Source organism: Pteropus medius, unplaced genomic scaffold (genome assembly GCF_902729225.1).
Source record: "Pteropus medius unplaced genomic scaffold, Ma_sr-lr_union100, whole genome shotgun sequence".
In the NCBI taxonomy this organism is placed as follows: Eukaryota; Metazoa; Chordata; class Mammalia; order Chiroptera; family Pteropodidae; genus Pteropus; species Pteropus medius.
This window is the reverse complement of record NW_024350919.1, coordinates 46963-58939: the sequence shown is the minus strand read 5'-3', so window position 1 is coordinate 58939 and position 11977 is coordinate 46963. Positions and strand designations below refer to the sequence as shown.

Genomic DNA, 11977 nt, shown 5'->3' with positions numbered 1-11977 from the left:
TCCTGCCCCCATCCCACCCTGCAAACCCCTCCCTCACACCCATGCGGGGGTGGGGGAGTGGGGGGCACGGCGTTGGGGGCGCCCACACAGGGCCCCCGGGGCGTCTAGCCCAGGACTCCCCTGTGCCTGCTACCCTGGCACCGTCGACACGGCCCAGCCCCCTCTTCCCCAATCAGAGAACAATAATCCCACGGCGCTAGTTATGGGAAAAATTAAAGACCCCGAAAGTGCGCGGACTATGGAATAATCGCGCCAGCAGTGGGGCCCTGACGCCCGCCGCGGCCTTGAGACTGACGGGCAGGGACTCGCTCGTGACGCGCAGCCGCGGGCCCAGAGCCCATTAGGCAGAAGAGGAGGTGCCACCACCACGGCTGCCTCCTCCGAGCGCTGTCTCGGTGTGTGGGGACACGCACACTCACGCGCGTACATGATCACACGTGTGCACACACTTGACACACATGCGCACTCACACGCCCCGCGGACTGTCTTGTTTCTCCCCCGCCCCGCACCGCGTGGGAGACCGAGGGCTTGCGGTCCCGCCATCTCACTGCTTAGTGTCACCTTCGCCTCCCCACTCACGCCCCTTCCAGGCTTCGGGTCCTTTGTGGACAAGACGGTGCTCCCCTTTGTCAACACGCACCCCGAGAAGCTGAAGAACCCGTGCCCCAACAAGGAGAAGGAGTGCCAGCCCCCATTCGCCTTCCGGCACGTGCTGAAGCTCACCGACAACTCCAACCAGTTCCAGACGGAGGTCGGCAAGCAGCTGATCTCTGGGAACCTGGACGCCCCCGAGGGCGGGCTGGACGCCATGATGCAGGTCGCCGCGTGCCCGGTGAGGCCCTGTCGCGGCTTTGTCTCCGGGTTGCTCTAAATCTGGGGCTTCGGTCCCACAGACATGGGGCCAACTTCACAGGCTACAGATGCTCTAGGTGCCCGCCTCCCGGACCCTGTCAGCCACCCACAGGTGTCGCTATCAGCTTGGGACGCAGGGCAAATCCTCGAAGCCTAAATTTGAGCAAACCATCTTGTAAAGTGACACCGCCAAGGGGCTGATCCTGGTGGTCCCTAGAGCAGAACCACCCCGACCCCTGGGCCCCTCGGGAAATGGGCATCCTGGCCAAGCCTCTGTGTCATGTGGCTTGGCTGGCCGTGCCGGCTGTCCCCCCGCCCGGCGGTCCTGCCCCAGCTCAGAGCCCTCAGCCCGGTGTCTGGACCCCTGCAGTCCCAAACCCCCACACCGGCCTCCACCCCCACAGCTTCCCCGTGGGAACCGGGCCATGTGGTCCTCGCACCTCACGCATGTGGCTCTTGGGTGTGACAGGCCACCTCCCGCCCACCCCGGCATTTCCACGATGTGTCTCTTCTCCGGTGGGGTTGTTCCGTGGGCTGTGGTCCCAGGGCCGCCCTGGTTGGGCCTCAGAGGACGCATGTAGTTTACCGTAAACACGCACGTCGGTTCCCTCGCGTCCCCCGCGTGTACCCAGGCACTGGGAAGTTGTCCCCCTACAGAAGTTCCGCAGCCCCTTCCCCACCCCCGGCGCTGGAATCTGGACCAGACACAGGTCCTCGAGTCAAGACGCGGGGCATGGCCTGGGTCCTGTCTGTGGGTCCCCCCATCCCCGAAAACCTGGGGGGGCATAGAGCCTCGTTTCCTCTTGTCTGCGAGGGCCCACGGGGGAAACTGAGGCCTGCACTCTTGCCGTCTCGTTCTCAGAATGAAATTGGCTGGCGCAACGTCACGCGGCTGCTGGTGTTTGCCACGGACGATGGCTTCCACATTGCGGGCGACGGGAAACTGGGCGCCATCCTGACCCCCAATGACGGCCGCTGCCACTTGGAGGACAATATGTACAAGAGAAGCAATGAGTTTGTGAGTGTCCCCTCCCAGGGGTGCACGGGGGGAGGGGACGCAGCACAGCGACCTTGGAGGGGACACTGGGCCAGAGGGTTCTGTGGCTCAGACTGGGGAACCGGAGGCTAGGGTCACCCCAGGCCCACTGAGAGTGCACAGCTGGGGCCAGGAGGGCAGGACGGGGCGGGGCAGAGGGACAGGGGGAGCTTCAATGGCTCGGAGAGGTCACACACTCTCTGCTCTGGGGGTACAGCGAAGGCCCGACCCACTGCCCCTCGTGGGCGTTTGCGTAACCTGCTGTGCAGTGACATCTGCACCCTGAAACCGTCATCGGGTGTTCAAAAGACCTGAAGGACACTACGAGTCAGGGATATCTGCTTGGAGCCGACACCCTCCTGGGGTGGGTGCTGCAGGTCAGTTTCAGGGGCCCACGACTCGGACAGGACCAGTATGACAGCTGAGGTTTTGGGGAGCCTCCGCCTGAAACAGCGTGTCCTTCAACTGTGAAAATTAAGGCCCTGTGCTGGGGGCAGTGTCTGAGACCTGCCCGGAAGACATCGGAGGAGTCCCCCAGCACCCCACAGCGTGGGCACCTCAACGTTATGCCTACTCTCGTCTCCACTCTGAACGCCCGGACTGCTGATTGTCCTGAGGTTTCGTTGGTGCCCGGATCGAAAGCTTTGCCGTTTTCACGGCCATGGGGCAGTATCGTCAGTCTCCCTGATAGTCCTATTATTTGTCAACATCAGTGAGAAGGGCCCTGGCGATGGCACGTGGAAGGGCTCAGCCTCTGGGCCCTGGACGGTCACTCCTGGCACCGTGTGCTGCAAACGGGCGGGCAGGACGGCTGGTTCCAGCCTCGGGCCCGAGTGACCGGGCATCTCTTGTCCAGGACTACCCATCCGTGGGCCAGCTGGCGCACAAACTGGCCGAGAGCAACATCCAGCCCATCTTCGCCGTGACCAAGAGGATGGTGAAAACCTATGAGGTACGTGGGCTTGGGGTCTTGAGCAACCGGGCGAGATGCAGCCATGTCAGCAGAATGATGACAAAACCCAGTGTCACCACAGGCTGAGTTCTGCTTCCGCGGGCCAGGCACATGGGGAGATGGCCTCTCTGGGGCCACGGTCTCGGGGGACGTGATCACTGCTGCCGGGGAGCCCGAGGCCTCTTTCTGCCACATGGCATTTCCGTGTGGATGAAAAAGGGTTATTTCCTTGTCTGCGAAATTCAGCACATGAGCAGCTTACCTCTTGGTGTTGGTCGTGAGGTTTCTGCTTTTGCAACAATGTAGCGAGCATTGGAATCTGCAGGGAAAACTCTCCAGCTTTGTATCCACGCCCACCTGAATGTGGGCACTTTGGAGAAGTGTAAGATACAGCAGGAAAGTTCACGAACTTGGGCCTGCCCCAGGCCTTCCCACATAATCCCTTGGCCACTGCCGGGGCCCCACCCGCGGCCGCCTCCCCGCGGAAACCACCCGCTCCTGAGATCACTTCCTCCTGGCCCCGCTCTGAATCACTGTGCCTCCCACCCTCGGAAGTGGGAGGCGCTCGTGGGGCTTGTCTCGGTCCCCACAGCGGCTTCGCTGTCCTTCCTCGTCTCCCCCTCGTCGCTGTTGTGTTTGCTTGCCACAGTTTGGCAGGGTGCCTCCTCGCACAGATGCCTCTCACTCTCTGGCCCCTCACTGTCCCTCCATCCAGCTCGACCCTCTGCTGCTGCTGGTGGCCTGCTGCGGCCTCGGCCTGTGAGGCGCAGGGCACTTGCCCGCAGCCAACGGCGAGACCAGTCGTTGCTGCCGTCACTTTTCCCAGACTCTGGAGCGAGGATGGGACCTCTCCAGGGACACGGGGAAGGGGGAGGGGGCAGGCAGTGGGAGCTGGCCAAGCCACAGGGACACTGGCTTAACTCCTTGCAGGGCTGACGGCTGGATGCAGCAGGTCCAGAGACCGCCCGCATCAGCTGCACCAGCACCAGCAGGTCGAGACCTTGACTGTGTTATAGGACACGGCGGCCCCCTTCTCGGCAGGTTGGAGCTGGTCCCAAAGGAGTACTGCTATTAGCAGCAGGAACAGGAGCGGTGACAGGGCGGAAGCTAGGCAGGAGGCCTGAACCCCAAACCCTGCCCCCGACAGCATAGACAAGGCACTGGGCAGTCGCAGGCCTTTCCGAGCCCGTTCCCGGCTCCCATTCACCGTGCTTCTGAGAAATAGGCGTCCAGATGCCTCCTCGCCTGTAAGGACAGCGTGCACTGGCTCTTCCGTGGTCCGAGTCCCCACGTGGGGGAGGGAGAGGCATGGGGGAGCGCAGCTGCCCAGCCACAGTGGAGCCCCACAGGCGGGGCGGGAGGGGGCAGGCGGTGGAGGCAGAGGGGGCTTGTGAGCTCCACAGAGGCGACGGGTCCATTCTGGGGAGTCACAGAAGGCCCTAAGGCAGGAGAATGACCCAGTGGTCACGTCTGTAAGATAAAGCGGCGCCATCTTCTGTGAAAGATGGTGCGACCCCTGAGCTGAGCCAAGGTGGGTGTGTGTGTGGGGAGGGGTCCCAGACCTGTCTGCATCGCAGGTGCTTGGGCCTGCGACCCCAGGGTGCCGCTGGACCAGCTGAACCTGGCCAGCCGGAGCCAGGCTGGCAGGTTTTTCCCAGCAGGGTTGTTATCGACTCCTGCAAACGCTCAGAACTCGTCCCTTCCTGGCGGGCGGGCAGTTTCCGACGGCCTGTGCCCTGGCCGTCCGTGCGTCAAGCCGGCGTGGTGAAGCAGTGCCTGTGGCGAGGTGCACCTCTCCCCAGCTCCAGTCGGCCTGGGGGCGGGGTGTTCGCACCAGCAGAGTCGGCACATGGGACACTTCGGGGCTTTTCCTGGAGAGTGCGCAGCACGCCCTGACCTCGAGCTGCCAACTAAATAAGCTGCGAAGTCGGGTGGGGGGCGTCTGCGCCACCCGACAACGGAGAAGGGACCCTCTGGGCCTCAGGAACCTTGGACGCGGGGTCCTGTGGCCCCCAGGGTGCCCGTGTGACCCGCCTGCCCTTCTCCCTGACAGAAGCTCACCGAGATCATCCCCAAGTCGGCGGTCGGGGAGCTGTCCGAGGACTCCAGCAACGTGGTCCAGCTCATCAAGAACGCCTACAACGTGAGTGCCCGGTGCCCGGCCCAGACGCCACCACTGCGGCTGTCAGGAGGGTGGGCTGGAGAGCCGAGCCCTGCCTCATGTGGGCCACCCTCGGCCCCCCAGACTTCCCACAGGGCCACTGTGTCCTCTCTCGTGGATGGTGTGGTCAGTGCCACGCCAGAGCCTCACCCATGCCCTCTCTGAAACACGAGCGCGAGGCCTCTTCTGGCTCACGGTCCCAGTGGCCTCACCCAGCACCGCTCCCTGGGAGCACCCGATAGACGCTGGTACCACTGGACTAAGCTAGAGCCCTAACGGGGAGGTTCTGAGGGCGTCTTGTACCTACTTGGAGCCCTAGACCCCTAAAATGGGCCCTCCTGGAGCCCCCATGCGGATGGCATCCTGTCTCCATAAGGACGGCGCCACAAATCTCTCTGCCTCCCTCCCTCCTCCTTTTCTCTGTGTCTGTCTGTCTGTCTGTCTCTATCTCTGCCTCTCTCTGTCTCTGTCTCTATCTCTGTCTCTCTCTCTCTCTCTCTCTCTATCTGTCCATCCTTCTCTCTCTGTGTCTCTCATTCACTTAAACGGCCTTCCGGCTCCTGCCTGTGCCAGGTGCCGGGGACTCAGTGGTGAATGGGACGGTCGAGCCCCCGTCCTCGTGGGGTTGTGGTCTGTCTCCACGCTGGTCCCCTCACTGGCCTGTCTTCAGGGCAGGGCCGTGGTGTTGGTACCCCCTCCCCCTGCACCTGGGATGCAGACCAGGCACCTACCCACATGTAAGCGGGCCTCTGGGCAGAGGGTGGGGGATGACAAACAGGGAGCCCATGCCCTAACCCTCCGTGAAAGGGTCACTCTTCTCCCACAGAAACTGTCCTCCAGGGTCTTTCTGGAGCACAGCACCCTCCCCGACACCCTGAGAGTCACCTACGACTCCTTCTGCAGTAATGGAGTATCACAGGTGAACCAGCCCAGAGGGGACTGTGACGGCGTCCAGATCAATGACCCGGTGAGCCTCCATCCCAGCGATCCCAGTGTTCTGGAAGGTTCTCTCCCAGTGACAGCTGGAGAAAGTGCCCCCAGGCAAAAGGTTCCAGCTCAGGAACGAGCCAGGGAGGGGCAGGAGCCAAGGTCTGGCAGCAGGCAGGTCTTCCGGTCCTGGTCAAATCCTCTCTGAGGCCAGACGTCGCTCTTGGGAGTGTCCATCTCAGGGGAGGAGGGGCGCAGGGGGTGCCCTTGGCCCTGGCCTGGAGCGGCCTCCCCAGCACCAAGGACCGGTGTAGACGGATGACCGCATGGGTGACGGCGCCCCCTGGGGGCGGATGCCGGAACAGTGCGTGCTGGCAAAGGAGCGCGCCCCTCCCCTCACGGCCGGCCTGGGGCGCTGTGGTTTTCCTGACTTTCGCGTTTTTGCTGTTTTCGGACAAAGACATTAACGCGCGGGCCACGCAGATGCTCAGAAGTAAACGCTGAGTTACTGCCCTGTTTCAAGTTCCTGGCGACCACGACAATTACGTTTTTCTTTTTACTGGCTACGAAATACTTGCTTTTAGGTCATTTTTAAACGTGACATCGGCATTTCTTCAAACGTGGCGTTTCTTCAGACTCAGTGTTGCCCGTGCATTTTTACCGAATTCCCTCCTCCTCGCACGGGGCGAGCCCCCGGCGATTACTGTCTTGCGACTGGCGATGGCTTCTCGCACACACCTGTCCCAGCCTCGCTCTGCTCCGGGGCAGCGGCTGCATTTAAACTGGCCTGGGGTGTGCCTCGCTCCGGCGCAACCCGAGGCTCAGTGCCGTCGCCCCCTCCTGGTGTGTGGGTGGCTGGCGGGGTCTGTGCTCTGTCCCACGGGGTGTTTTTGGGCGTGATCTTGACGGCTTATTCAGGTCAGAACAGAGCTGTGCGGTCAGCACAGACGACGTCCTGTGGGGTTTGGGCGCCTTGAAGTTCAGAGCTGGGGGACGAAGTATACGCTGTCTACAGAGTTGCTTGATAATCCTCGTGAACGCACGTGCAGCAGAAAGTGTTCTAGAGACCGTCCCGCGAGCTAAGTCCGAGCCAGAGGTGGCGGGTCGGGAGCGCCGTGGGCCTCCCGCCACCAGGCCGGCTCCTCGTTCTTCTCCATCTCAAGACCCAGGTTCCGGAGAAACTCATGCTCTTGCCGTCCCCCACTGCCATCCGCCCCTCCCAGGACCCCTGAGGGGCCGGCACCCTCCACGCCTGGGAGCGGCTTTGTGACCGCGCGGTGTCCGGCCTTGCCTGAGCCCTGCCGTGCCCCACAGGTCACCTTCCAGGTGAAGGTCACGGCCGCAGAGTGCATCCAGGAGAAGTCGTTTGTCATCCGGGCGCTGGGCTTCTCGGACACGGTGACCGTGCAGGTCCTTCCCCAGTGCACGTGCCAGTGCCGAGATGCGAGCCGGGACCGCGGCCTGTGCCTCCACAAGGGCTCCGTGGAGTGTGGCGTCTGCAGGTGAGCCCCCCCCCCCACGGCAGGCACCGGGGCGGCCGCCGATGGCTTCCCCAGCACCAGGGGCCTGCGGGAGGCCTGAGCCGTCCCTCCCGCCCAGGTGCGACGCCGGCTACATCGGGAAGAACTGTGAGTGCCAGACGCAGGGCCGCAGCAGCCAGGAGCTGGAGGGGAACTGCCGCAAGGACAACGCCTCCGTCATCTGCTCGGGGCTGGGGGACTGCATCTGCGGGCAGTGCGTGTGCCACGCGAGCGACACGCCCACCAAGAAGATCTTCGGGCGGTTCTGCGAGTGCAACAACTTCGACTGCGAGCGCTACGGCGGCCACGTCTGCGGAGGCAGCGGTGAGCGCGCGGCGGGGCCGGAGCGCGCGGCGGGGACCGAGCGCACGGTGGGGACAGAGCGCGCGGTGGGGACAGAGCGCGCGGCGGGACCCAGCGGGCGGCGGGACCCAGCGGGCGGCGGGGCCGGAGCGCGCGGCAGGGACCGAGCGGACACTGAGGACGGACAGACCTGAAGGAAAAGCAGGTCCTGGCCTGGGTTCTGGGGAGCAGAGGGCCAGGTCGGTGGGTCTGGGGTCGAGCAGCGGTGACTCTGCGGTGGCCCCACTGTCACCCAGGGCGTGGGGAGTGCTCCTGCGGCAAGTGCCTCTGCAAAGGGGAGTTCGAGGGCTCAGCCTGCCAGTGCGAGAAGTCCAGCCACGGCTGCCGGAACCTGCGGGGGTCCGTGTGCAGCGGCCGGGGCCAGTGCCAGTGCAACACGTGCCAGTGCGAGCCGGGGTACCAGCCGCCCTTCTGCGAGGAGTGCCCCGGCTGCCCGTCGCCCTGTGGCGGGCTCATGTGAGTGCTCCCTCCACAGGGCCGGGCCTGGTGACCCTACAAGCCCACGGCACACGCCCTTTGCCTGGCCGAGGCCCCAGGAGGGGACGGGGCGGTGGGGGGCGGGCGCTCCTGTGGGCTGCCCGCCTCCAGCTACAGGGGTCACAGGCCACCTTGGGCCCCGTCCGTCCACCTTCTAGGTCCCAGCAGCCATGCTCGCCTCACACCCCAGGACCACCCCCTCCGACCCTGACCTCACAAGCACCGGGCGGCAGCCCAGAGCCCCCAGGACCCGCCACCGGACTGCCTTGGTCCCCGACACTGGCGCCCCCTCACGACCTCACACTTTCTCCACCGCCGCCTCACGCACCCTCGTACCCTCCGGCCAGTGCGCGCCTTCGCACACGCGCTCACACAGTCGCTCGCCCGCAGCTCCTGTGCCGAGTGCCTGAAGTTCGACAAGGGCCCCTTGGAGAAGAACTGCAGTAAGGCCTGCGAGAGCCGGACGCTGCTGAGCAAAGCCCCCGAGCCCGGGCGGCTCAGCGCCCCGGGGCCGGCCCGGCGATGCAGGGAGCGGGACTCGGAGGGCTGCTGGGTGAACTACACCCTGTGGCAGCAGGATGGGAAGGACAGATACAGCATCCTGGTGGACGAGCAACGGGGTGAGTCCCAGAGGGCAGGGACAAGGGGCGGACCTGGGTCGCAGGGCCTCTGGTGTTGATGAGGCTGCTGTGCAGGGCAGGGGCCCTGCCCTGATGCGGTGGGGGCCTGGCAGGGTCTGGCGAGCGTCCAGGACCGTGGTCCTGCCGCCTGGCCCCTCTGCACCATCTCTGACTTCACCTTGAGGTGCATGACAACCAGTGGACAGCCTGTCCCCTCGCTCAAGGGGACAGAACCTGGCTGGGATGACCACACGGCCTGGGCTGGTAAATGCCCACAAACGCTGACAGGGCCTGGAGCCCTGTGTCTCAGAGCCGCATGTCCTGAGCCGGTCCAGGGACAGCTGCGGGGGCTGCGGGCCATTCTCATACTCAGAGCTTGGCCCTGGGGGTGCCAGGGGCCCGGGAGCCCAGCCCCACCTTTCCCAAGACCCGCAGGCCGTCTGTGTGTGCGGTTCCGGGTCCCTGCCGGGCCGGCTATCGGTGAGGATGTGGAGGCACCAACCCGGCCTTCACGGGGCCAGGTGCCAGGGGTGTAGGACCCCCTCCGCCAACGTGTCGGAACACCAGCCGAGACGACAGGGGGCTGTGGCTGGGGACGCAATGGGCAAAGACCATGTAGTGGGTGCTCTCCGAGGTCAGAGGTCAGAAGGAGGAGGACGACAAGGAGAGCTGAGCCCAGAGGGTGATGCTCCAGACAGAGGGGATGGGCTGTGCAGTCGGAGGCACTGGGCACTGGTCGCCTGGGGCCCTGTGAGTCTGGGGAGCAGATGGGTGTCTCTGTACATGTAGCAGGAGGCCCTGGCAGGGTCCCAGGAGAGCGGGCGACACACCGGAAGTACTTTCAAGATCCAGACGCAGACCACCAAGGGCCTGGGTGGACATAGACTGGGAGGGGCCTGGGGACGCTGCCCTAGTTAGCTGGCAACTGGGCCCCTTCTCTGGGAATGAGAGGCCCCGCAGTTTCACTTGGAACCGCAGGGCCTGGCCTTGTCTGCGGTCCTGCCCGCTTCCTGGCTAAGGGCCTGGAGGGACAGTTTGCCCACCTACTGGCGGCTAAGAGCTGTCCACCTGAGCACCACGCAGTGACCTGGGACCCGGGCACACCCCGGGCCTGTAGCCAGAGCGGGTGCTGATGCTTGGGGTGCATGTGCTTCCTCCTCACCTTAGAGTGTCCAAAGGGCCCCAACGTTGCTGCCATCGTGGGGGGCACTGTGGCGGGAGTCGTGCTGATTGGAGTTCTCCTCCTGGTCATCTGGAAAGCACTGACTCACCTGAGCGACCTCAGGGAGTACAAGCGCTTTGAGAAGGAGAAGCTCAAGTCTCAGTGGAACAATGTGAGTGGCCATCCCCGGGGGGCTGAGGCAGCTGGCCCCACACGCGGGATGCCCCGGTGTAACCCCCACGCGTGGACGCCCACCTGCGCCCACCCCCAGCGCACCTGGGGCTAGAACGGGCGGGGAGGTCACCCTGCCCTTCCCCTTCCAGCCCCCCCCGGCCTGGGCGGCCCCTGATGAGCCCCCTCTGCTTTTCTACCCAGGAAAACCCCCTTTTCAAGAGTGCCACCACGACGGTCATGAACCCTAAGTTTGCTGAGAGTTAGGGGCGCTTGGCGAAGATGAGGCCATCTGAACCGACCAGAAGGAAGCACCCCCAAACTACATGTCCTCCGTCAGGTGGACTGCGACCTCGCCCGTGCACACAGCTTCCGACGCCTGACCATTTGATCCATTAACCAAAAATCCAGTTTCTTCTGCCCTCAAAATGACAGCTACAGCCAGGTGACTCCACGGACTCACCAGGAGAAGCAGCCCCCCTGCCCCTGACGAGTGGGACCGTAGATAGAGACGAAGGAGGGCTCGCTGGGCCTGACGAGGTTAGATGCATGCCTTCCTGTGTAGAGATGAGATGCTCCTTTGTTCAGGGCGGTGAACCCATGTTTGTTCCTGCACCCTAATCACGGTAGACGCTCACACCCACTGATTACACTGGTCCCCGGCCATGCATGTGGAAAGGTGAATAAACTCTGTGGAGGCTGTCCATGGAGGCCGGGCTCTGCACACTGTGTCCTCCCGCCCTTCCCCCACTGCCCGGACCACACTGGGGGCGGGGGGGGGCGGCCGGGTGGACTCTGGTACACACAGGGCTCTGCTGTCTCCTCTCTTCCCTCACCGGTTGGCTGTGCACGCGAGGCCCCTCTGGGTCCCAGGCCCTGCCCCGCATGTAAGCAGCTTGCAGAGAGAGGCCTGGGGACAGCCCCGCCGAAGGGGGTCCCTAGGCTCCCGATGAGGGCAGAACGAGCCGGGAAACGGTGTCTGCCACAGCTCCCCGGCTGCACGCCTGCTCCCAGGGAATGGGTGGTGGGAGCCAAGCCCCGAGTTTACAGGGAGTCGTTTCTCACGGGGCATCTCATGGCGGGGCTTGGACGTCGTGGCTGATCCGGTGACATCGGCACCGTGTTAGCAGGCTTCGCGGAGCCAGGGTCTGAGTGTGGCCCGTGAGAGCCCAGCAGGGTGGGGAGTCCTAGGATTCCCCGGGAAAAGGCCGGAGTGCGAGACTCTGACGTCCTCTGCCCCCCGGGGGTGCTCGCTGTCTCTGGTCTCCATGTTGCACAGATGTGAGGGGCGTGGGTACGGGGCGCGTCACGAGTCGGCGTTCTCGTGCACAGCACAGGTTCGAACGACGTTTGCCTTGACCTTTTTCCTTGGAAATACTTTCTTATTACAATCTTGGCATAACTCTCCATTTAAAAATATCCGTTCGTTCTAAACGCACTAACAGAGCCCAGCTATGTGCCAGTCACCGTGAGAAAGCGTGGGCACACACAGCTACGTCCTGGGTCCTGGAGGCACGTGGAACCACACAGCCAGCATAAAGTTGCAAGTGACATGTGCTGGACAGCACACAACGCGGACTTAGAGCAAGAATGAGAGACATGAAACCAAGTCCCTTGCCCACCGAACTGCTCGTGACTCTTGCCGCCGGCTGCCCTGCTGCTCTTCCCCCTCCCCAGAGAAAGCTCCCTCTCTCCCCCCGGGGTGCGTGGTGTGTGCGGCTCCCACCTGCCCAGCT

At 64.0% G+C, this 11977-nt stretch overlaps 1 protein-coding gene across 1 annotated transcript in view; it reads left to right on the top strand.

The window, feature by feature from the left end:
- ITGB2 (integrin subunit beta 2) overlaps positions 1-10951 on the top strand; it is a 25177-nt gene extending 14226 nt beyond the window's left edge. The window contains exons 7-17 of the mRNA XM_039840060.1: positions 591-832; positions 1715-1870; positions 2745-2840; positions 4894-4983; positions 5828-5968; positions 7243-7430; positions 7528-7772; positions 8048-8267; positions 8679-8908; positions 10076-10242; positions 10446-10951. Of these exons, the coding sequence (XP_039695994.1) occupies positions 591-832; positions 1715-1870; positions 2745-2840; positions 4894-4983; positions 5828-5968; positions 7243-7430; positions 7528-7772; positions 8048-8267; positions 8679-8908; positions 10076-10242; positions 10446-10508 (1838 nt within the window). The 3' untranslated portion in view covers positions 10509-10951. The remainder of the gene's footprint in view (positions 1-590; positions 833-1714; positions 1871-2744; positions 2841-4893; positions 4984-5827; positions 5969-7242; positions 7431-7527; positions 7773-8047; positions 8268-8678; positions 8909-10075; positions 10243-10445) is intronic.
- The last annotated feature ends 1026 nt before the right edge of the window (positions 10952-11977 follow it).